The sequence below is a fragment of the Macroventuria anomochaeta genome, assembly GCF_010093625.1.
Source record: "Macroventuria anomochaeta strain CBS 525.71 unplaced genomic scaffold BU25scaffold_33, whole genome shotgun sequence".
Classification (NCBI taxonomy): Eukaryota; Fungi; Ascomycota; class Dothideomycetes; order Pleosporales; family Didymellaceae; genus Macroventuria; species Macroventuria anomochaeta.
This window is the reverse complement of record NW_022985394.1, coordinates 1-22,776: the sequence shown is the minus strand read 5'-3', so window position 1 is coordinate 22,776 and position 22,776 is coordinate 1. Positions and strand designations below refer to the sequence as shown.

The 22,776-nt window shown below is 53.0% G+C and overlaps 7 protein-coding genes and 1 non-coding gene across 8 annotated transcripts; 4 read left to right on the top strand and 4 right to left on the bottom strand.

Annotated features, from left to right (window-relative positions):
- Positions 1 to 328: 328 nt before the first annotated feature.
- On the top strand, positions 329 to 1,426 carry BU25DRAFT_433760 (NAD(P)-binding protein; the record flags this gene model as incomplete). Its single annotated transcript, XM_033708807.1, has 5 exons — positions 329 to 426; positions 478 to 661; positions 713 to 911; positions 961 to 1,055; positions 1,118 to 1,426. 5 exons carry the CDS (start codon positions 329 to 331, stop codon positions 1,424 to 1,426), a joined length of 885 nt encoding a protein of 294 aa, XP_033558134.1.
- A 727-nt stretch (positions 1,427 to 2,153) lies between these two features.
- BU25DRAFT_413830 (multidrug resistance-associated protein 1) lies at positions 2,154 to 7,413 on the top strand. Its single transcript, XM_033707135.1, has 8 exons — positions 2,154 to 2,537; positions 2,591 to 5,261; positions 5,327 to 5,487; positions 5,543 to 5,646; positions 5,784 to 5,813; positions 5,867 to 5,904; positions 5,962 to 7,040; positions 7,093 to 7,413. The coding sequence occupies exons 1-8, from the start codon at positions 2,244 to 2,246 to the stop codon at positions 7,336 to 7,338; spliced, it is 4,623 nt and encodes a 1,540-aa protein (XP_033558133.1). The 5' UTR covers positions 2,154 to 2,243; the 3' UTR covers positions 7,339 to 7,413.
- A 1,860-nt stretch (positions 7,414 to 9,273) lies between these two features.
- Positions 9,274 to 9,912, bottom strand: BU25DRAFT_424350 (uncharacterized protein; the record flags this gene model as incomplete). Its single annotated transcript, XM_033708277.1, has 2 exons — positions 9,274 to 9,608; positions 9,720 to 9,912. 2 exons carry the CDS (start codon positions 9,910 to 9,912, stop codon positions 9,274 to 9,276), a joined length of 528 nt encoding a protein of 175 aa, XP_033558132.1.
- A 1,172-nt stretch (positions 9,913 to 11,084) lies between these two features.
- On the top strand, positions 11,085 to 13,323 carry BU25DRAFT_461448 (uncharacterized protein; the record flags this gene model as incomplete). Its single annotated transcript, XM_033710444.1, has 4 exons — positions 11,085 to 11,183; positions 11,358 to 11,607; positions 11,667 to 12,134; positions 12,182 to 13,323. The coding sequence occupies 4 exons, from the start codon at positions 11,085 to 11,087 to the stop codon at positions 13,321 to 13,323; spliced, it is 1,959 nt and encodes a 652-aa protein (XP_033558131.1).
- Positions 13,324 to 14,285: 962 nt separating this feature from the next.
- Positions 14,286 to 18,683, top strand: BU25DRAFT_442202 (uncharacterized protein). Its single transcript, XM_033709282.1, has 4 exons — positions 14,286 to 14,627; positions 14,678 to 14,854; positions 14,903 to 15,037; positions 15,084 to 18,683. Exons 1-4 carry the CDS (start codon positions 14,556 to 14,558, stop codon positions 18,528 to 18,530), a joined length of 3,831 nt encoding a protein of 1,276 aa, XP_033558130.1. The 5' UTR covers positions 14,286 to 14,555; the 3' UTR covers positions 18,531 to 18,683.
- An 830-nt stretch (positions 18,684 to 19,513) lies between these two features.
- BU25DRAFT_413825 (uncharacterized protein) lies at positions 19,514 to 21,161 on the bottom strand. The gene has a single exon (XM_033707134.1). It carries the CDS (start codon positions 20,845 to 20,847, stop codon positions 19,630 to 19,632), a length of 1,218 nt encoding a protein of 405 aa, XP_033558129.1. The 5' UTR covers positions 20,848 to 21,161; the 3' UTR covers positions 19,514 to 19,629.
- A 152-nt stretch (positions 21,162 to 21,313) lies between these two features.
- On the bottom strand, positions 21,314 to 21,709 carry BU25DRAFT_164502 (uncharacterized protein). The gene has a single exon (XM_033700759.1). It carries the CDS (start codon positions 21,591 to 21,593, stop codon positions 21,375 to 21,377), a length of 219 nt encoding a protein of 72 aa, XP_033558128.1. The 5' UTR covers positions 21,594 to 21,709; the 3' UTR covers positions 21,314 to 21,374.
- BU25DRAFT_t113 lies at positions 21,603 to 21,710 on the bottom strand. The gene has a single exon. It is a non-coding gene; the product is annotated as a tRNA-Ala (tRNA).
- Positions 21,711 to 22,776: the final 1,066 nt, after the last annotated feature.

The window sequence follows — 22,776 nt, the reverse complement described above, 5'->3', positions numbered from 1 at the left end:
TCGTTTCATAGACACTGAGTAGGACGCAGCAAACCAGTGTAGTTTCACTGCATTGCGATGACTCGTAATGAAGCAATGCCTGAACGGCCTGCTGATATAGGCCTAATAATTGAGATTGTAGTAGTCAGGATAACATCGGCAGCAGGTCAAGAAGATTGCCCCTCTGATTGATTGCCTCCTGGCTACTTCGTCGGTTTGGCGGCTGCACTTGCGCTTGCGCCCACAAGAAAACGAAGCTTTTGTGTAAACACCAATATCTCAAGTGACTATGGTGATTTTGAGAGATACTCCGAATTATCAGCACTTCATATGCCAGAAAAAGCTATAAATGCCCTTCTGCACGATCAGGATAGAGAATGACCAACATCCTCCCTATCATCCACCTCAGAGTTTCTTGACATTGATACCGCCATGGCCAAACAACAAGTCTTCCGCCTGCCTCAGCGCACCTGCATTCAACATCCCCAGGTCTACCAGGAAGAAATCCCCCAACGAAGTCCTGATCAAGGCTAATAACATAGCGCTCAACTTCCGCGGGTTTGCTGTTGCAACTGGGAAGTATCCTTTTCCCATCAAGGACAATGTGGTGCCCAGCTCCGATCTCTCAGGCGAAGTTGTTTCCGTGGGTAGCCACGTTGATGACTTCGACGAAGGAGACAAGGTCATCGCTTCTTTTGACCTGAAGACACTCTACGGTGCTATGCCGGACTAGCACCACAGCCTCTGCGGTTGCTATGATGGTGTACTCCGACAGTACATCGTATTGCCTAGTTCGGCGCTCGTTAAGATCCCTTCTGGCACTGAACTCAGCTTCGCGCAACTGAGTGCCCTGGTGTGCACGGGGACCACAGCGCGGAACGCATTGTACGGCAACGTCCCGTTGAAGCCAGGACAACCTGTGCTCCTCTTTGGTCAGCATACTCCTCTTGCCATGTAGTATCATGCTGATGACAGATGCAGGTACCGGTGGGGTTTCCGTCACTGGACTCATCCTCGCAAATGCCGCTGGCACTACCACAATCATTACGTCTTCGTGTGATGATGAGCTCGCGCAAGTCCAGAGAACTCACGGCACCGGCTACACCATCAACTACAAGACCACTCTAATCGGTCGCAGGAGGTCCTCAAGATCACCAGTGGCCATGGTGCAAATTTTGTCCTCGAGAATGGCGGCGCTGGAACGATCGTGCAGAGCCTTGACGCGGTGGCGTATGGTGGGAACATCGCTGTCATTGGATTCCTTGCTTCTTGTCCGCAGGTGGAGATGCCAGATTTTGCGGCGCTTGCGCTTGGTAAGGGTGCGGTAGTCAGGGGTATCATGGTAGGAAGTAAGCAGCAGTTGGAGGATGTCATGCGTTTCGTGACCTCGAAACCCCTCAACGTGCCAGACGAGAAGATTTTTGGGTTTGGGCGGGATGAGATGTGAAGGCGTTTGAGTATCTAGTGACCGGTCAGCACATTAGCAAGGTGTGTATCGCCGTGAGCTGGGCTCTCGATACAGGATAGCCTGTCTTTCCAAGGGCACTTTGTGCTTCGCTTATCAATGTGTAGAACGAAGGTGCGCCAAAGACAATTTAACTGATCTTCGTTTCCAACTCTCGAGATATCGTTCTTGCTTTCAGGCGCATTATATGGTAGGTTCCACACTCCTAAAAGTTAGGAGATTCATTCCTTACGTATAATCGTGAGAAAATTCGTAGCTTGATATCGGCGCATTGCAGTGGTCTCAAACTTGGCCAATACGGTACTGTTATGTCAAGGATCAGTTCAGAGGATGTTGGCCTAGCTGAATAGCTATGTCGTTCTTCTTCGAGGGTTGGACTACGGAGAAACGGGCTGCACGTGACAGTAGCCTAGCTCTGCGATACCGGTTCGCGACTCCGAGCAAGGGTCCGAAGCTTGTCAATGCGTGTTAGAACGTCAACCATGATGCGATGTCCGCGGATCAAGATTGGACGTTCTGTGTAGTGCGCTGAGTACACTGAGCCTGCGGCTATAGGCGAATCGATTAAACCCTCGCAGTTCTCTTGTATCAGAAAAAGGTTGGCTGCATCCTTGTTCGCTGACAAACCTCCCACGAGCTAATGCCGAATGCATGACGGAATTGGTGGATGTCCGAGCTCTTGCCTTGTCAAAGATCCAACCACGCGAGCGCGTCGACGATTCTTTTTGTACGCCGCCCAAACCCGCCCAGCCTGTGACTCTGCGACACAGAGCCTGGCCGCGCGCACACGACACACTCAATGCAGGGACAGCAAATCCCCTTCCTGCCCTCCTCCCCGCTCGAGCACGGCACCGGTGTCAGCTACGGTTATCTCCAGGCATCGAAGCACAATCGCCAGCCACTATGCGGTAACGGCGAAGGCTGGGGCCCAATCAGCCCGATCCGGTTCGACTTCACGCCATGTTTCCTCGATGTGTGGATTATGGTGGTTGCCGTGTGGGGAATTGTAGGAGGAGCAGGCGCGTTGTGGTATCTGTATAGGAAATGCACGCCGCAGCCTGTCAAGCAGAACTGGCACTTTTACGCCAAATTGGTGGAGAATACCACAAGGTACAACAAGACGGGCTCTTGCTGACTGCCAAACAGATTACCCTTGGAGCCCTCATCACCACAACTGCCGTTCAAGCCGCCCTCCAGATTGAGTACTTCACAGGCATCTGGGCTGGGGATTTCCGCTTTTGGACCACCGCCGTCACCATTGCCTCGCTCTTCGTCATCTTTTACATCCAGTACATCGAGCACTGGCGCTCGCGCAATGCCAACGGTGTCGTTCTCTTCTACTGGCTGCTCTTCCTCATCGCAAACGGTGTAAAGCTTCGCTCGCTCGTCTCTCAGCAGCTTTACAAGGAGCATGTGGCGTACTTCGCAGTTTTCACTGCCAGCGTAGGATTGGCTGCGATTGAGTTTGCGCTGGAGTGGCTGGTGCAGAAGCGGCTGAGCGACTATGACGCGCTGGGTGACGACGATGAATGCCCTTACGAATACGCCGATGTCTTCTCGGTCCTCACATTCGGTTGGATGACGCCCATGATGAAGCGCGGTTACAAGCACTTCCTCACCCAGGATGATCTATGGAACCTGCGAAAACGCGACTCCACCAAGCATACCGCTGAGGTATTTGAGGAGAACTGGGGGTATGAGGTGGAGCACAAGAAGAGTCCTTCGCTATGGATGGCGCTGTTCCGCTCTTTTGGGGGCCCATACTTCCGCGGTGCATGCATCAAGACTGTCAGCGACTGCTTGAATTTCGCCCAGCCACAGCTGTTGAGACTTCTGATCACCTTCGTTAAATCGTACGAGACAGATCACCCGCAGCCTGTTGCACGAGGCGCAGCCATCGCCCTCAGCATGTTCGCCGTATCTGTCTCGCAGACCGCCGCTCTCCACCAGTACTTCCAGCGATCGTTCGAGACTGGTATGCGCATCAAGTCTTGCCTGACCGCTGCCATTTACTCCAAATCCACGCGTCTCTCCAACGAGGGTCGAGCCACCAAGTCGACCGGTGACATCGTCAACTACATGGCTGTCGACACGCAGCGTCTGCAAGATCTTGCCCAGTACGGACAGCAGCTGTGGTCCGCCCCTTTCCAGATTGTCCTCTGCATGCTTTCATTGTACCAGCTTCTCGGCCCAGCGTGCTTTGCGGGAGTAGCAGTCATGATCATCATGATTCCCATCAACGGTGTCATCGCACGTCTGATGAAGACATTGCAGAAGGAACAGATGAAGAACAAGGACGCGCGTACCAAGCTGATCTCTGAGATTCTCAATAACATGAAGTCAATCAAGCTCTACGCCTGGACAACCGCTTTCGCCAGTCGCCTGAATCACATCCGAAACGACCAGGAACTTAGGACTTTGCGCAAAATCGGTGCTACTCAGGCTTTCTCCACCTTCACGTGGTCGACTACCCCATTCCTAGTTTCTTGCTCGACCTTCGGCGTGTTTGTCTGGACCCAGGACCGTCCCCTGACCACCGACATTGTTTTTCCCGCCCTGACGCTCTTCAATCTCCTCACCTTCCCGCTCGCCATCCTGCCCATGGTCATCACTGCGATCGTCGAAGCCAGTGTCGCCGTCAGCCGTCTCACCAGCTATCTGACTGCTGATGAGCTTCAAGCCGATGCCGTTCGTCGCGAGCCCGCTGTTGAAGAGACCGGTGAAGAATCAGTTCGCATCAGGGATGCAAGCTTCACCTGGGACAAGAACGCCGAACGTCGCACTCTTGAACAGATCAACTTTACCGCACACAAGGGCGATCTTGCGTGCATCGTTGGTCGCGTCGGATCTGGAAAGTCGTCGCTTCTACAAGCAGTGCTCGGTGACCTATGGAAGATCAATGGTGAGGTGGTCCTTCACGGAAAGTCAGCCTATGTACCCCAGCAAGCTTGGGTAATGAACGCCTCTGTACGTGAGAACATCGTCTTCGGTCATCGCTGGGACCCTCAATTCTATGAAAAGACTGTTGCTGCCTGCGCTCTGCGTGACGACTTCGCTCAGCTCCCTGATGGCGATCAGACGGAAGTTGGTGAGCGCGGTATCTCTCTGTCAGGTGGGCAGAAGGCCCGTCTCACCCTTGCGCGTGCTGTGTATGCTCGCGCTGATGTCTATTTGCTCGACGACTGTCTGTCCGCTGTTGACCAGCATGTTGGGCGACACTTGATCAACAATGTCCTCGGGCCCAACGGTCTACTGGCTGGTAAGACAAGGATTCTGGCTACCAACTCCATTCCTGTCTTAGTGGAAGCCGACATGATCCTGCTCCTGCGTGAGGGTAAGATCCTTGAAAGGGGCAGCTACACTCAGCTCATGGCAATGAAGGGCGAGATTGCGAGCTTGATCAAAACGTCGCAGAACGAAGACCAGAACGAGGACAGCGCTCCATCTGATAGTGTCGTGAGTGACGAAGACTCCACGGTCTACGGCGCTAGTCCGGCTTCGGATGATGACCAGGAACGGGAAGAAGCTGAGGCTGCTCAGGAAGGCGCATCCCATCTCGCTCCTCTCCGAACCGGCAACGGTACCGCCCGCAAACACAGCTTTGCAACCCTTCGTCGAGCCAGCACTGCCAGTTTCAAGGGTCTACGTGGCAAGACGACTGACGAAGAGAATGGTCTCAAGAGCAAACAAACGAAAGAATTCTCGGAACAGGGCAAGGTCAAGTGGTCGGTGTATGGCGAGTATGCAAAGACCAGCAACCTAGTTGCAGTCGCCATCTACCTAGCACTCCTTGCCGGCGCTCAGGTGGCATCCATCGGTACGTAATCCGCGATTGGCTCGTTACTTTTTCATCTCGAGATGATAGACGCTAACGTCATGCAGGTGCAAGTGTCTGGCTCAAGCAGTGGTCAGAGATGAATCAGCAATACGGCGGCAACCCACATGTGGGCAAGTACATCGGCATATACTTTGCATTTGGTGTGGGATCTGCAGCTCTCGTGGTCGTGCAGACACTCATCCTCTGGATTTTCTGCTCAATCGAGGTACGTTCTGAAATGCTCTCAACGCTGCGCCACGCAAGGCTAATGCGAAACATAGGCCAGTCGCAAATTGCATGAGCGGATGGCGTTTGCCATTTTCCGCTCTCCAATGAGCTTCTTCGAGACAACACCGGCAGGACGCATCCTCAACCGGTTCTCCAGGTACGTTCAATCTAAGCCAGAGCAATGTCTTGTTCCAATCCCACATGCCACATTGATCATGCATCCTCTGCATGCAGATTCTGCAGTTGATCTTCCACCCTTTGTGATGCGTGCTGCTGCTGACGGAACTCTTTTAGTGATATCTACAAGGTTGATGAAGTGCTAGCGTAAGATTATCCCTGCACCGAGATATCCGCGAATAGAATTCTGACGTACACAGGCGAACATTCAACATGCTGTTTGTCAATTCAGCCAGAGGTATGTAGCCGTCTTGGTATGCATTTGTGACACATTTGACTGACATGAAATGTGCAGCTATATTCACCCTGGTCGTGATCTCCGCAGGAACCCCTATGTTCGTCACCCTCATCTTGCCGCTTGGTGCGCTGTATTTGTACATTCAGCGTTACTACCTGCGCACCTCGCGAGAGCTCAAGCGCCTTGACAGCGTTAGCCGTAGTCCCATCTATGCGCACTTCCAGGAGTCGCTCAGTGGTATGAGCACTATCCGTGCGTACAGCCAGCAGAATCGCTTCGAGCTAGAGAATGAGTGGCGAGTGGATGCAAACCTGAGGGCATACTACCCATCCATCAGTGCCAATAGATGGCTAGCTGTGCGCCTGGAATTTCTAGGATCCGTGATCATTTTGGCCGCCGCGGGGTTCGCCATTATCTCTGTTGCGAGCCACAGCGGTCTCAAGGCCGGTATGGTCGGTCTGTCAATGTCCTACGCCCTTCAGATTACCCAGTCCCTCAACTGGATCGTCAGACAGACCGTTGAAGTGGAGACTAACATTGTCTCTGTGGAACGTGTGCTTGAGTACGCCGCCTTGCCGAGCGAGGCGCCAGAGGTCATCTCCAAGAACCGGCCACCAATCAGCTGGCCCTCGCAGGGCGCTGTCTCCTTCAACAACTACAGCACCCGATATCGGCCAGGCCTCGATTTGGTACTCAAAAACATCAACATGCAGATCAAGCCAAATGAAAAGATCGGTGTCGTCGGTCGCACAGGTGCTGGCAAGAGTTCACTCACGCTTGCGCTGTTCCGCATCATCGAGCCGTCAGAGGGTCATGTGAGTATCGACAACCTGAACACCAGTACAATTGGGCTTCTCGACTTGCGCAGACGACTGGCTATCATTCCCCAAGACGCAGCGCTCTTCGAGGGCACTGTACGTGACAACCTTGATCCGGGTCATGTTCACGATGACACAGAGCTGTGGAGTGCACTAGAGCATGCTCGTCTTAAGGAGCATATCGCCAGTATGCAGGGCAAGCTGGATGCGCGAATTTACGAGGGAGGGTCCAACCTCAGCGCTGGCCAGCGTCAGCTTGTCTCCTTAGCGCGTGCCCTCCTCGCACCCAGCAACATTCTCGTCCTGGACGAAGCTACTGTAAGTTTCACTACTACTAACAGCCCGTTGACTCGTTGCTGACCCTACCTAGGCCGCCGTCGATGTAGAAACCGATGCCATGCTGCAAACCACTCTCAGGTCCAGCATGTTCAAGAACAAGACTATCATCACCATTGCGCACCGCATCAACACCATTCTCGACAGCGATCGCATTATTGTGCTGGACAGGGGCACAGTGGCCGAGTTCGACACCCCGGCGGAACTCGTACGGAGGAAGGGGTTGTTCTACGAGTTGGTCAAGGAAGCGAATCTACTCAACAGCATTGAGGGGAATTAGGTGTAGAACTGTAAAAAGTAGCAACATGGTGATCTGGTGTAGATGAAAAGTAGTAAATTGTAATCCTCACATACCTCCAATCACAACACCAAACCCGCCCCCAAATGCAACCTGCAGATTGCTGCACACAAGATGAGCAATGACGTGTTCCGGGGGAAGCCTTCCTCGGCCCTCATCCAGCCTCCTCAAAAAATCGCAGGCGACGAGCCGTTGCGCCCTGGCCATCTCGGGCGGCCAGCGGCTTCTCTTCCCCATCAGCCATGGTGCACGGGGCAGGACGCATCGGCAGGATGACAACGGTCTGACACGCGCTAGCGGGTGGGGACGTCGTGTGGGAATGCCGTTGCCGTGTGTCATGGCTGTCATGATGCGTGGGCGTTTCGCTGTGTGGCCATGGTGTGTTTATGGGCGTGTCGCTTGCAGTTTTGGGTGGGCGTGTCGCTACACATTTTCTACATGTCTCGAAGCCACTGCGTGTAAGGTGTGTGAAGTGCAAGCGGTGGTCGAAAGAAGTCTCCGTTCAACTACCGCTTGCGTTGTGGAGGTGTAATTGCTGTACGGAAATAGCACCGGGAAGGGGGGAAGGTAATGCCGCTGTGAGGGAGAGGGATGCATACGCAGGTTGCACAATGAGACGGGGTTTGACAGCAGTGGAGTGCAGCATCTTGAAAGAACATTTTGAGAGTACAGGATCTTTCGAGCTCCGTGTGCAGGATCACTAAGACCCAGATTGACTTATGTCAGGTGGGCAGCAGCACAACGTCAACATCAATTATGAAGATTCGATAGACTGAAGTTTTGAAGATCTGTTTGCCCGTAACTCGTATCAAATGGTCTCGATACTGGAACGTTTACATTCGTATATGTGCATGGCGAATTGTGCTCCCTTTGTGGGCATGTGTGGATTTGTATGTTTGCTTTTTGTGATGAACTGTTCATCGGCAAGGTTCCTAAACCGCGTTCGGACAGGGTCAGGCCGTGTCATACCGATCTAGGCAGAATCGGACCAAGGATCAGGATTCTCACCTCTCATCTTCCACGCTAGCCTTCCTGTCATTCTGATGGCGGGTAAAATCCCTCTAGTAGCTTGGCAACGATTCCTGAACTGGTCCTGAAGTGGGTCCGGATTGACCCCGGAGGCATGAGCGAATGAGAGTTGTTACTGGGTTGTTTTTGATCGGTATAGAAAAGACGGGTTATAGGTGAGGGTATTCCGGGCATTTAATCCGAGATATAATCACGATTTGTATTGATATGCCAGGACACGCGCGCGCATGAGACTCGAATATAGAAGCAGTAGACACTCGGTGCATCTCAACACAGTCAACACCGCCTTTCCTACCGTTCAATTCCTTTGCAATCTACGCGTCTGCGCTGCAAATCCTCATCTCGTCAAGCGTTGCACAAGAGCCGTGCTGCCCGCACCTTCCGCACGTCTTCCGATGTGTATGGTGCAGGTCTTGCCTGCCTCAGGCAATAACACCGAGTAGCTCAACATGCGGGCCTGCAGCTACCCTGATCAGAGCTACGCTGAAGCTTGCGTGCATGCTGTCGGCAGAAAGTGTCGTGTTCGACGTACCCCTGTCAAGCTCCTCTCGCCTCGCGCTCCCCCCGCGGCTTCAACGACATACACAGACTAGACATGTGGAACACAGATAACATGTTTGCTCAATAAGGGAATTCCGACGATCAGTCCACGAATCGAGAAGACGGATTGGGTACCCTGACAGCTAATGCATCCATATCGGGTGAATATGTAGGGCTCCTCGGAAGGAGCAGTTCTGAAAGAGTATCGTTTTGTGAATAATCCATCGAATCTTGCAGTTCAAAAGACGTTAGCCATGATCATGTATTTTGAGTTCTACATCAATGCCATAAAGCCACCGAAGAGATCACATAATATGAACGACGTTATGCCATCAGCTGCCAGTCGTTTCAGTTCCAACGTCGCTGCAGCTCTGTGTGCCCCCACATGAACACATCACATATCAGTGGTGGCTCGCAAGCGAGCGTCCAAATCGGGCGATACGATCGTACACTCGTATTGCCCGCGATCGATAGCCGGCGATTGTCGAAATCTGAATCTGGACCGATGACCAGGATTTCGGTCGCGAGCAGCGCTTGACTCATTCTTAAAGCTTGAGATTCAGACGTGCTGCGTTTCTTCTGCCTTTTGGATTGTTTCGAATCGGATGTTCCCGTTGATGCTCGTTTGGCGTTTGGTCTGATGGTGGCGTGACGGGGGGAGGGGGAAGTGGTTGCATCCGTGACTGGTGGTTGACATGTCAGTAGGGATTGCGTACGAGGGAGATCCTGGGTTCGGGTTCCCGCTTGTGATCAAAGTAGACTGTCTGCTGAGTGGTGGTATCTAACGAACGCACAGTGAACGTATTCATGGAAAATGAATTGTCGTGTGCCCCAGTGCAATTTCGAGAAGCAGTGTGAGTACTGGCAGCTGCTCAATGAGTTCAACCCATTCTGATTGTAAGGAAGGGCCTTTTCTCCAACCAAATTTACCCTGGTGCTGGGCCTGATTCTCGCGAAGGACAGCGGACGGAGCGGCCCATAACGCATGTCTCAAGTCGATGGACCCTCGCTGAGCTGCAGTAGCGTGTATACATCATGCGATCTAGTTGCGGAGAACCATATTCGTGTTCTTGTCGCGATCTCACCGAAATCTCCTTCTATGCATGCAGTCGACTCCCAAAGAGGCAAAGCCGTGGCTACGGGGATGTCGGAATGTGAGTAGACTGCAGATCAAAGACCCCTAATCCCGGCATCCAAAGGACGTTTAGAACAAGGCGTTCAACGGCTACCAGTTCCTCCCTTCCGCGCGCCTTGATACTAGGCTGTTGATAGGACATTGCTTGTCTGTCGCGCCCCAAGGAGCTCCGGGTCCGTGGCCATGTGCAGGAAGCTGTTGAGCAGGGCTGCTGCGCTGATCTGGGCGGCGGCTGCTATTGCAAAACGAGGCCTGCTTTAAAAGCCTTTATGTCCTTGCCCATAGGTTCGGATGTATCGTTCCCATCCATCAATTCGAGATCTTGCCACGACGCAAGCGCCTCCTATCGGACCTTTTGAGCATTTGTTCCATCTGACTGGCGCCGTAGATATCGACTGCTCTGGAATCGTTCACGTGTACAACCTACGCTTTTTGTCGACGCTTGCCTTAGCGGATATCCACCTGCGTCAACTGAAATATTGCGCCCGCGTCTGTTGAGTGGTGGCAGCAACCTCGGAATTGTCCTCCAGATTCTTTTAGCCTTCAACATCCTGTCGCTGTTGAGGTCTGCTCCCATCATCTTCACCCTCCTCGCTCTAGAGCTTGACTTTCGATTTTGCGGACAAGGACCAAGCCGACTACTAATCCAAACCCTGGCCAAACGTTCCTGATTGAGGTAAGCAGTGTCAGAACCTAAGCGAGCCACAGACTGGTGGCTGCGCGATCATCCTCATGTGTGCCTCATCATGCATGAATCGAGGCTTCCGCCAACCGATGGCATTACGCTGTTTGACATTTGTAAACTGCAATTATCAGCTGCTAACGCTCTGCTCAGATTCCCACTTGCTGCCATATAGCGCACCATCACTTTATTCTCTGTTGAACACCGACAATCGGCTGAAGCACACCGCTCCGTTGCCACTCGTATCATTGTCGCTTGCCGTCACCAAGCGTCTAGGTGCAGCAGCACATGGCGAGGTTCATAGCTGCAGCCCCATCAGCACCGAAGGGCGGGCGACCTGCCATGAACATCGACAACCACAGATCGAGCTCGCGAGTCGATGAGTATGGCCAGGATCCATTTGCGCTGACGGAGAATTGTGACTACCCTCCTCTATCGAAGGTGAGTGCAGAGTGCCCTCTTGCATGTCGTTGGAACTAGGCTTCGGTACCGAACTCCCCGCAAGATGTGCCGCCCCGATCTAGCGTCCGCTCTTACCCAAACCTTGGAACGACACTTCTCGCGCCTGGTGCTCGTCATCACGTTAACATATATGATGGCTAATTTAGTGACCAGACAATGAAGGTTGTATCACCTATTACAGGAGACGACAAGCCCGCCGAAGATGACGATGAAGAGGTTGCGATACCTTTACCGATTGCGACGCTGGTGTTTCAGGATGGCCGCACAGAGCCAGTCTACAAACCTCTAGCTGGCCATGAACATTTGTTCAAGGCACGACCAATGATTGGCTCTCCGGCATCCTTCAGCAACCGCGCCTCTAGTATACAGCGTCCCATCCAACCGGCACCGACCCAAGTACCAGGTAAGAAAACCATGCCCTGTGCTGTGCCTCATCGTCAGATCGCTTACACGCTTCCGCAGGGACACCCCAGCATGCAACCCTAGAACCACGACAAAAGGCTAAGTCGCAGAGGCAACCCGCTCCTTGTAAGCAGAGAAAGCCTGTCGCCCACCGACAAGGTCTACTGAACTCGAAGAGTCTGAAAAGAACCCGATCCGTTGCTCAGGGATTGGCCCCAAACCGCAAGGCGTTTGTCGACAACGATGATGTTGATGATACCGACGAGACCGTTCAGGTTGTGACCGAAGAGTCACACACGTTCTACATTGGCGACATTGACGCATTCAAGGAGTTTCTTCGCTGCCGCTTCGATGAGCTGACCATGAAGCCATTACGCGGCATCGCTACGCACTGGGTCAAGCTTCTTGAACCTAGGCGACTTGGTGATTGGGGCAAGTACCATGAGATGCTCCCAACGGAAGCAGACACGCCTCCCTGGTGGCCTAACACTGTTATCTACAAGGAGCCCTCGCATCTGAAGAAGAGTGGTAAGTGCTTTGCTCTGATGCATCTGACATGACTGACACCTTGGCAGACCTCTCAACATTGGCGGTCGAGATGATGTTAGTTCACCGGGAGATCGATGAAGTTAAACGCAAGGGTTCCTGGATCACTAAGCTTCGCGATGTGGCCAAGTTCACGGTTCAGACAACGTCAGCCGACCATTTCTCCTCATCCAAGGGCGCCGCCCACAGCGAAGAGATGAAGAAGCGCGCTCTGGAACAAATACTGCCCAGCATTTTCGATGTTGCGCAGGCGTACGAAGACCACATCATGCAGTACAGCCTCTTTGAAGGCTCTGGCAATGCAGACCCCGGTCGAGGCAAGCATCACACATGGAAGCCCATACCGAGGCCCGTCAGACGACAGCAGCCCAAGCGGCCACGTCGAACTGTCAAAGGTCGTCCTGATACCGTACAAGAGACAATCTGTGAAGCGTCCGGAGACGAGACCGAGCCAGATGACACGATGACAAGGTTGGCTAGGGTCCCACATGGGCTTCCTCAAGCTGCCCCATCACCTCGACCTATGACTGCCCATAGTCAGCCCGAGATTCAGACACCGCGTCAGTTCACCATCGCAGATGACAGTCATCGACAGACGTGGAAAGCTGACACACCTGCATCGATCTCCGGACCATGCACGCCCGCGACCTCTCAAGACGACAGCAAGATGCATCGCACTGCATCTACACCCAACTCATCTTTCGATCAATCACTGCATGGGCTGCACCTCGGAGAAGAGGACCTGAACTTGAAGCCACATGCACGAACGATGTCTGACAATGGCACCATGCACCCTCCATACAACATGGTCCCGTACAATCAGCCGGTGCAATATCCAGCAGCACCGACCGGCTTCAGCGGCCAGGCATATCAGCCCACAGACAACTACCCAAACCCAGCCCCATCTTCTTTCCCGCAAAATGGCCCAACCTTCATCAACCCATTCACCATGTTCAACGCTCCCCCACCCCCAATAAGCTACACCCAATACGCGTCTCCAATGTCTACTGCCAACGGGTTCCCGTACGAACAAGGCATCTTCTCCCCGACGCCAATGAGCTTTCCGAACACGCCGATGAGTATGCCAATCACACCGTCCGACCCCAACATGACTTTTCATGGTTTGCCATCCGACTACCCTGTCGACCCTCAAGGGTTGCATCACTTCTGAGTGTTACGTTTAGCGAGCGTTGTCAGCATTTTCAGTGTGTTTTGTCCATCCTCTCTTCTTTGTTTCGGCATCAGAAAAACGACTCACGACCGTTTCCTTTGCGCGTTCTGCCTTGTCTTGTTACGCTCCAGCACTGCACCACGTCCTATTCTCCATGCAGTCTTGCTTCGGCACCTTCGCTGGAGCGCTTCCGTTCAGCATTGTATTCTTCCAGGCCTATGTCCAGGCAAAAATTTTGTGTCATGCAAGATACCCTTACGATGTTACGCCGCTTACGACTGCATTGCATGACAAACACAAAAGCGCAGCTGTCTTCTACTGGGATATTAATGGGGTGGAAAGCTTGTATATTTCGGATTTAGGTGGAGAGCCGGGATGAGGGAGTCTTTGAGAGGGCGTGGTGGTGGGTGCCTCTGGTTTGTGATGGAGGGAGGATGTGAACATAACTATATAGTCAAGGCCGCAACACTTCGGTGTCGAGCATATGAGTAACGAATCTCGGTTTAGTCTTCACCTAATAGGAGTATTTTCAGCTTCATGAATCTCGTGAGTTGATGAAAGTGAGGATGGAGCGGTGTGGTGTTTGTTCACGCGTGAAACGCCAAGGCTTCCGCTAGCGTGAAGTCATTCCCGCGGCTTTGAGCTGCAGCCACGTGAGCTCTTGTTCGCGACCACGCTGGGACTTCTTTGTTTCCTCAACGCGGCCGCCTGTCGCATTCAGCAACGACTCGGCCCGCGCAGGTCTCACACATTGTTCGACCCGGTCCTCACCCTGCACTTCGCATACGCCCGCCCACCGACCTCCACACATCACAAACACGCATGAGCGCATCGAACACGGCCTAGTCGCGACAATGTCGACAGTCGCTCGCGGCGGCGCCAGAGGAGGCCGCGGTCGAGGAGCAGGCACTGGAGTATGGCGCGGCAACAGCACGCGTGGTGGGCTCAGTGGCGCGTCGACCGACTCCGGCGACAAGCCTGCGTTTGGCGCGAAGAAGCGCGGTGGGGGTGCGCAGACTGGAGTGAGCAAGACACGCAACAATGGGCAAGAGACGGACGAAGACGGCAAGCCAAAGAAGTAAGCCCCCGTCTTCTTCTCCGACTACACCACGGGCTGCGGGTCGATTACCGACGCGACTACACACAATGCACTACGAGACAGCAGGAGCGATCCGCACGGGTGTCGCCCGTGGCCCATTCTGACCGAACACACTAGTATCCCATTCGTTCCCATGAAGAAATACGGCACCGTAGAGAACTCGACTCCGCATGCAAAAGATGACTACCACAACCGATTCCTCTATGTGAGCCTCAAGAGCGCCAAGAGTACACGAATACGGGCTAATGCGCCCAGCTACAAAATGCGCAACCCAGCTGGCGCAAGCAGCTGCAGGAGAAAGGGCTTATGAACCCTGATGGGCAAATGAAGCTCAGCGACTCGGTCAAGCTGATCGGCCGCTGCAACGACATATGTCCAGAATTCGAGAGGGTGCGCAGGATAGATCAGAAGGACTACAAGCGTCCAGAATGCGTACGTCTGCCAGTCATACAGTGCGACAAGGTGCTAACGTGTGCGAAGACGCCCGAAACCGAGCACCTCGAATACAGTGCCCGAATACCAGACGAATCGCGCATGGTGAAGGCCTTCACTCGATCTTCGGCCGGCGCTGACGTGGAGCTGGTCATCGACATTCGGAGTCCAGCAGCCTGTTTGGTAAGTAGCGGATAGAAGCACAGGAGTCCGGATTTAATGTCAGCAGAAAACCGTCAACTACCTCTTTAGCCGCCTGGACAAGGAAGGTTTCGATTACCTACACGCTTGGATCTGGGACCGCACCAGATCAGTCCGCAAAGACCTACGTACCCAGGTCGTCGAAAAGCCCACCGATATCCGCACACTCCTCGTGTGTTTGGAAGCGTCCGCGCGGTTCTACCTCTTGTCGATGCACCAGATGGCCCAGAGCGAGAAGGAGGACTACTCGCATCAACAGGACATGGAGCAGTTCAACCAGACCTTGACCACATTGCGGGAACGATATGACGACAATCGACGAGCGGGGATACCGTCCGATAATGAAGCCGAGTTCGTCGCATACCGCCTCATTCTAGCCTCGCTATACGCCAACAGTCAACTCGAGAATGAGCTCCACAGCCTGCCGAATGGCCTCCGTAATAACAAGCGTGTATTGACTGCAATCGAGATCTTCAAAGCAGCCAAATCAGCCTTCAACTTCGGTTCAGACAAGAGTTGGGTCCAGGCGCATGCCAACTGGAAGAAGTTCTGGGTTCTCATCAAATCGCCTAGCGTGTCGTATCTCATGGCATGCGCCGCTGAAGTCAGCTTCAATCGTGTCCGTCACGTTATCCTCGACTCAATATGGCATGCATACAGGAGGGGAGGTAAAGGAGATGTAAGCGTTGAAGCTTGGACGACCGACAAACTCAAGCATGTGCTCGCGACAGACGACGACAAGGACGCTGTCAAGCTTTGCGAGCTATATGGCTTCCAGTTTGAGCGGAACGCGGAGGGCCGTACGTTCCTGGACATCTCAAAATTGGGCAACAGCAATAAGTCATTAGGCGTTCCCCATAGCGTCAAGCCGCAGATGTTCTCACAGGGCCTTGTGGAAGCCAAACGACACAATCGAGCTTTTTCGGCAATCATTCGGGGCATGACAGTGCAGCAAGCGAAGACTAGCGGGTTACTGGTAGACCCGAGCTCAATACGGACTGGAGGTGAGGACTCGCTTTTCATTCCTGAGACTACTGCCCCGGCGCTGAAGCCGAGCCCCTTCGACCAAAACACGAACGGCGCCACGACAAATGGTACTTCAAACCTCAGTCCTTTCGCCTCGCCATTTCAACCTCCAAGCCAAACATCGTCCGGTACTTCGTCGCCGAACCCGTTCGGAAATCCTTTCGCCAGTGCAACCCCGCAGAGCCAGCTTGTACAAGGCACCTCTTCCCCAGCGTTTGGTAGAGGAGCTTCCCCTGGGACTTTCGATGCGACCACGAATACGATCAAGTTCGCACCCACGCTTGCCTCAAATACCAACAACAATCCTTTCGCTGCAAACGCAGCAACGTTCCCTCCACAGTCTACGATCCCCGCCTCAACACCACCTGATTCTTTCAATTTTGGTGCTAATGCATCTCCGGCGCTTCCAGGGCTACCATCGGTTAGCCAGGCTACACCAGCCTTTGGTCAACCCAATGGTCGACCTGCTTCTGATGCATCGAAGCCTTTTGTCTTTCCCGGCTTGCCTGAGCTGGATGCGAGACTGAAAAGTGGACAGCTGCCAGGGGCTTCCACTACACCGGCAGGGTCGCCACCACAGTCTGATGCCGCAACGCAGGCCGCCGAGAAGGAGAAGGCCGAGGCTGATGCACGAGCGGCTGTGCTGAAGCAGAAGCGAGAGGCAGAAGAGCGGCGCAAAAGAGAACAGGAAGAGCAGGAGCGAAAAGCAAGAGAAGCGCAACAAGCACGGGAATCGGAGCAGCGACGGATTGAGGAAGAGAAACAACGACACTTTAGGGATCAACAACAGAGGGAACTCAGGGCGAAGGAGGAGCGAGAGAGACTAATCCGGGAGGAACAGCAGCGACAACAGCAGAGAGAGCAGGAGCGACTGGCACGAATACGGCGACGAGAAACAGCATACAATGCACTAACATCAAACATCGTATTCAGCGGAGAGGAGGGTCTTTTGTATCAATTCCTGGAGAACACGGTCAAAAACGTTGCAGAAGAGAGCCATGCGGAGTGGCAGACCGAGAAGCGGCGGAAGCGTGAGGCGGCGGAGAAAGAGGAGAAGCGAAAGGTATTTGCACGGGCAGTGTTCACGCACTGGGTTGCACAGGTGCAAAAAAAGAGGCGTAACACTAAAGCGAGAGAGAGGAGGAAGCGGCTCAAGGCACAGCGAGAGCAGTCAATCAATGGTGAAGGTGAAGCTGTGAGCGAGACTCGCGCAACTGAATCGGTAGCGAGCACAGACCAGGCCAACGGCGTGTCAACAATAAACGCGCCAACCAACGGGCGACGCGCCAGACGAACGCAAGAACGCCGTGCAAGCGCGGCAGCCGACCAAATTACCCAAGGCAACACAAACTCGCAACCGCGAGCTGATTCATCACATCATACACAGAGCCATAACGACTCAGGCACAATGACCAACAGCCATCACGTGCGCAGCTATTCCGAGGCTTACCAGAAGTCGACGGCGCCCATCGACCGGACAGAGACCGACTGGTTCAAGCTCCGGGCTATGGGCATTAACCCAAGCAAGCACCGCAAGAGAAGCTTCGACTCAGCTACCGACGAGGAGCCTAAGGGAGATGCTGAAGCGAAGCGCGTACGCAGGTCTGACTCTACTGCATCTCTGACATCACAACCCCAAGCCCAGCCTGAAGCTCCTTCAAAGCCGCTCACCATCGAGGAGCGCTTGGCTCGCATTCGTGCAGCAAAGCAGTCTTTCAGGACATCTGGTTCAGGATCGCCACCCGTCAATGGCACGACCCCCAACAAGCGCTCCTCCCTCAAAGGCCGCTCCAGCCTGCTGATTGCCCAGGTGCGAGACCTTATCGCCAAATCTCCTACCCCAAAGCAGTCACCTATGACTGTCCACAACTTCGGCCGCAGCGTTCCCAACCTCGGTGCATCAACGTCCTCCTTCCGCCAATCTATCCTCGGCAAGAGCGTTGGTGCCGCGCAAAGCAATAAGCCTGCGTACTGGGGCCGCGCTAGCCGCTTCGTCCCCCAACATCTTTATGGCAAAGGCCCAGAAGCCATCCGCGCGTACCGCGACCAGTATGTCAGCTCGCCAACCAGCACACCGCGACCTCTCAGCACCGAGCCGCTTATGCTGTCTTCACCCATCCCCACGCAGTGCTCGTACGTACCGCAGCCGGGCTACACCCAGCGGCAGTACAGCGAAGATGGCAGCGCGAGTGGCGTCGACCTCGTGGATGTCGATGCCGAGGATAACGTTCCTGGCGATACCGAAGAGGACTCATTCGACGGCGACGACGAAGAAGCGGAGTATGACGAAGACGAAGAGGACGATGAGGTCGACGATCCGACACAATTCGATGCTTACGCCGAAGAGTACGACGAGGAAGAGGATCAGCATTCCGCGCAGCCCGGAAGCAGCTTTGGCGGTATCGGCCCGGGAGCCACGCAGGATGATGCCATTGAGCTGTCTGACTAGACTTGCTCACCTGAAGGACATATTTGTATATCATATCGACCGGCATCTGGCAGCATAGCGTTGGCGTTTTGATTTGCGTTTGGTATCAGCGGATCGACGGGGCGGTCCGCGAGTCATGTTCTAGAATATTGTATATGGAGGTTTCGATACCCGGAGAATATGAACGTGTGAGATGGGGAACGTATTTGGTGTCTGCCTCTGCCGCGTTGTGCCAACCTTGCTCACACCTTCTATATCGCTGCAACATCTGCAACTTACCCCCCTTTCTCGAGAGCCTAGCGTGGCTTTTGGCAAATGGTACAATAGAGATTCAGGTCTCTTGGAAGTGCGCGAGGTCAAGACACCCCCTAAAATGTCCTTTGATTGCTAGCAAAGCTTCTAAAAAGAGTGTGCGCAAGCCCAAGTGGGTGTGTGCAGGGGCTTCTGACTACTTGGAAACTCAACAAGGGCGAAACAAAAGTCCTGACATAACTAATCCCTTGTGAACACAACAACCGCACAACAATCCTCACGATCGTGCGCTACCCCCTGCACTCGTATATGCACGCCCAGCCTTCCCCACACCAGCTTCACGCTGATTGCACCGTCACTTTCTCACTTTCAAAGTCCAAACCCCCAAATTCCGCATCTTCGACCATCTGCATGCACCATGCAGCCAAGACGATCATGCCGGACGTTGCCCCTTGTTGTGCATGGCGTTGCTGCAAGGTCGGATGTGATGTATGTTTGCTTTTTGCGCGGCACAAGGGACAGAGGAGAGAAGTGCAGATAAGGGCAGCCACCACGTTTGTGTATGCACGTCAGACGGCAGAAAACGTATTGGACTGAGAGTTGATGCTGGTGGGTAGGGCGCGTACGAGCTTCTGTGGCAGCGCAGATGAAAACGGCATTTGAGAATAAAAGCTCCTGTAGGAGCGTCATGGAGTTGACACGGGTTCTATTAGAGCATCGACAGGGGTGTGACAGTCAGTGTGTGTATGCCTGATTTATGCTTGTCCATGGTGGTAGTTCTACCTATGATTAAAGTTTGAAGCACTGTTCGTCCGTCTGATGTGTCTCAAATACCGTCTGCTTTGACTCAATCACACCATGCCCACACCTATCCGTCGCTAGCTTCAAGTTCGAAGCGACAAATCCGGAAGGCATTGTAACGCTCAAACATCGTTTGCACGATCGAATGATATACATGAGCATCGATCGGCTGGCTGTTGTCATCACTTGCGCGATCCAGAACCGAACTGTCTGGATAGTATTCTGGGTTGTCTTCCTGCCATCGCAAGAGCCTCATATCCGAATTGTACCAAGCCAGGGAGCCTTCCATTATATGGGAGAACTTGGACACAACGTGACTTCTGAATATAAGCTCATCGAGATCTTCTGTTTGCTTTCGTCCCCCCAACATCCGCTGGGCCATCAGTAATACCGTGTCCAACTCTCTTTGTATAGTCGGTGAAGTCATGAACCAAAATACTGAGAGAGCGCGGAGTCCCGTGACCTTGAAAAGCGGATGTATCCACGATGCTAACGTACTCTGCTCAAGGTTGGACCATGATGTATGAGATTCTTCATAACCGCCCTCAAAAAGTTGCTTCATTGTTGGCAGGGTTTGCGGCTGCGTACCGCGATAGTACATGGCGCGACTTTCAATGATGAGCGACAGCTTGCGGAGACTGACCCAGCGCGAAGCCAGCAGCTCACAGAGTCTTGGATAGTAGCCGTAAGTATCTCGGATTACCGACCACTCGTTTGTTTTCGGGTAATCGCCCTCCAGGAGGGGGAAGCCAAGAGCCTCTTCCAGACGGAGTTCAAGAGATCGCACGGAGCCCAGTGCGTCCGTTGACCTGTCTCCAAGAAAAGCGGTAGCGGCTGGAATCGCAAAAGCTGATGTGAACGAGAACGTTTTCTTGCTATAGAAAACCTCAACGACCTCGGCGTGAAGCTGTTGGCAGACCCCAAGTAACTGCAGTTCCAGAGCTAGCGGGCTAGTCTTTCGAAGTGAGAGATCAATCTGGTAGGTCATATGTACAGTTGACGAGTCGAGCTGAAAGTCGTCCGCAGGAACTGCCAGATTGTTCACCGGCACAGCCCACGTACTGCGATGCGCTAGCGGGTAAGTAAGCTTATGCTTCTGGTACAGAGCCTCGCAGAAGCCGATTTCTCCACCTACGGCAACGCGAGACTTGGGTGCTTTGGTAACGGCGCATTGGATCGTGATGACTTCCGCGCCTAGTAGGTATCCATAGATCTGGTTGCGTAACTCGCGAGGGAGCTGAAGAAGCGGAGAGTTGCCGGCAGGGCTTGCGGGTGCTGTGCTCATATTGGTGCCGGGGTTGGTGACTTCGTTAATTGTTTGTTGGTCGGTGTCAGAGTTTCATGCTGTGACCACTGCGTGTTGACTCAGCAGGCGACCGTGCTAAATGTATTTGCATATGCTAGTGGTCTGTTGCAAGATACTTTGGGCGGACCTTGTGTGAAGGAAAAGACGCACACAGTTGGGAGGGAAATGTGCGGGCAAGAGAAAAGGGACAAACCTGTAGGTGCGCAGCTACTCCTCGGTCGGCACGGCCCGGTAACACAACTGGCGTCCGTATCTTGAGTGAAGGCAAACACAAACGAGATTCAGAGTTAGCAACGTTAATCTTCTGTTGACTTCAAATACAGCAAGCTATGTTGTACAAATAGACGGTAGATCCATATCGCTGCATGCACAGGATGAACGACCATGAACTGGTCACGTGAGAGGCATGCTCACTCGGTAACACTAACTCCAATCAACAGAATATGACGTAGCAGACAGACAAAGGAGCGCGATCACATCGCCATCTGCTTATCTTCTATGCTAGACTAGGGTTTCAATGTTCCAGCCGTTTGTTCCCCAATTTTGACTATGTCAAAATTTTCACCAGCACACCCACAAGCCCCCCATCCGACCTCCACAGATGCAAACAGATGCAAACAATAGCAAAAAGATGCAAACAATAGCAAAAAGATGCAAACAATAGCAAAAAGATGCAAACAATAGCAAAAAGATACAAACGATAGCAAAAAGATCCAAAACAGCATAAAAAGATTTGGACTCGCGGGGAATCGAACCCCGGACCACTCCCAGTCAGGAATTCGGGAGCTTCTTTAGAAGCTGCGAGATGCTAAGGGAGTATTATACCACTAAACCACGAGCCCTTAGTTCATTCTATGATATTTCTTTATTTAATTTAAAAAAATAATGCAGGAATATTCTTTGAGGCAACTGATTCCCGGCCGTTAGCTTTCAGGATCATACACACACCCTCTCAAGAATTTCTTTCAGTAGAATCTTTCAGACGTTTTGTATTACGCTCAGCGCACTTAGGTACGTATTGTTACAGTCTTGAGACGTGCGTCTATTCTTGCATAGGAAAGCGCCGTAGTTGCGTTGTGAATGAGAACACTGAGCTTGGCACTTACCACGGAACTATTTTCGACACACAATCCGCAATGCGGTACACAGGCGCAACATGGACACCAAGAGTTCTAGGCGGCGCTCGCGCCAGCAGCCAGCCACACAACAGTCGACTGCCCCATTGTCCTTGAAAACGAGTGGAGGAGAGCGCGTCGGGGCCGGGTCTTCTGCATCTCGAGTGGCAGACCCATTTCGTTGTTCGTTACTGTGAGGTAAGCCTCGAAACCCTCCCTGTACGGGTTAGCGCGTCCACGTGCCAGCGCAACCTGTTCGTGCGTTGACTCCACCCTTCCCTGCCACGCGGCTGCCAAAAAAGCCCGCACACCAAAATGCTTGGTGTTCCCCATCACCCAAGTTTTCAGGGCAAAAACTCACATTTTGAGAACTTGAGGCATTGCAATAAGCTGGCACCCTGCTAGGATCAAATTTGAAGCTCTACTTGTCTATCCAGGTCATGTTTTTGTTGTCGCACCTATTGGACAGGCAAAAAATGGCAAAAAGGTCAAGGAAACCAGCCTTCATCACCACCCTCCTTTAAATGATTACCATTCTGTCATCTCTCCTCTTACATCCATACAATCTTGAAGCCTTTGAGGCATGCTTCTAGTCTGCTAATCCATAAACTATTGAGTGACTTTGTCCTACCCTTTAAGAGCCAACTCCCAAGTGTCATCCTCATCCCAATAGAAAAACTTTTTGATGTATTGTATGGGATTGATTGATTGATTGATTGATTGGTTTAACGTCCTATCTGAGTCTAAGACTATGGAAGACGAGAGGGCATAGCTCCTCTGGTAATGCAAAGAT

Bases quoted from the DNA above. Each gene is read 5' to 3' on its own strand.
- BU25DRAFT_413825 (XM_033707134.1), bottom strand. From the start codon at position 20,847: ATGAGCACAGCACCCGCAAGCCCTGCCGGCAACTCTCCGCTTCTTCAG.
- BU25DRAFT_413830 (XM_033707135.1), top strand. From the start codon at position 2,244: ATGCAGGGACAGCAAATCCCCTTCCTGCCCTCCTCCCCGCTCGAGCAC. The intron at 5,647-5,783 runs GTACGTTCAATC...GAACTCTTTTAG, and splicing joins ATCCTCAACCGGTTCTCCAG to TGATATCTACAAGGTTGATG. The intron at 5,814-5,866 runs GTAAGATTATCC...TGACGTACACAG, and splicing joins AAGGTTGATGAAGTGCTAGC to GCGAACATTCAACATGCTGT.
- BU25DRAFT_164502 (XM_033700759.1), bottom strand. From the start codon at position 21,593: ATGCTGTTTTGGATCTTTTTGCTATCGTTTGTATCTTTTTGCTATTGT.
- BU25DRAFT_442202 (XM_033709282.1), top strand. From the start codon at position 14,556: ATGAAGAAATACGGCACCGTAGAGAACTCGACTCCGCATGCAAAAGAT. The intron at 14,855-14,902 runs GTACGTCTGCCA...ACGTGTGCGAAG, and splicing joins ACTACAAGCGTCCAGAATGC to ACGCCCGAAACCGAGCACCT. The intron at 15,038-15,083 runs GTAAGTAGCGGA...TAATGTCAGCAG, and splicing joins GGAGTCCAGCAGCCTGTTTG to AAAACCGTCAACTACCTCTT.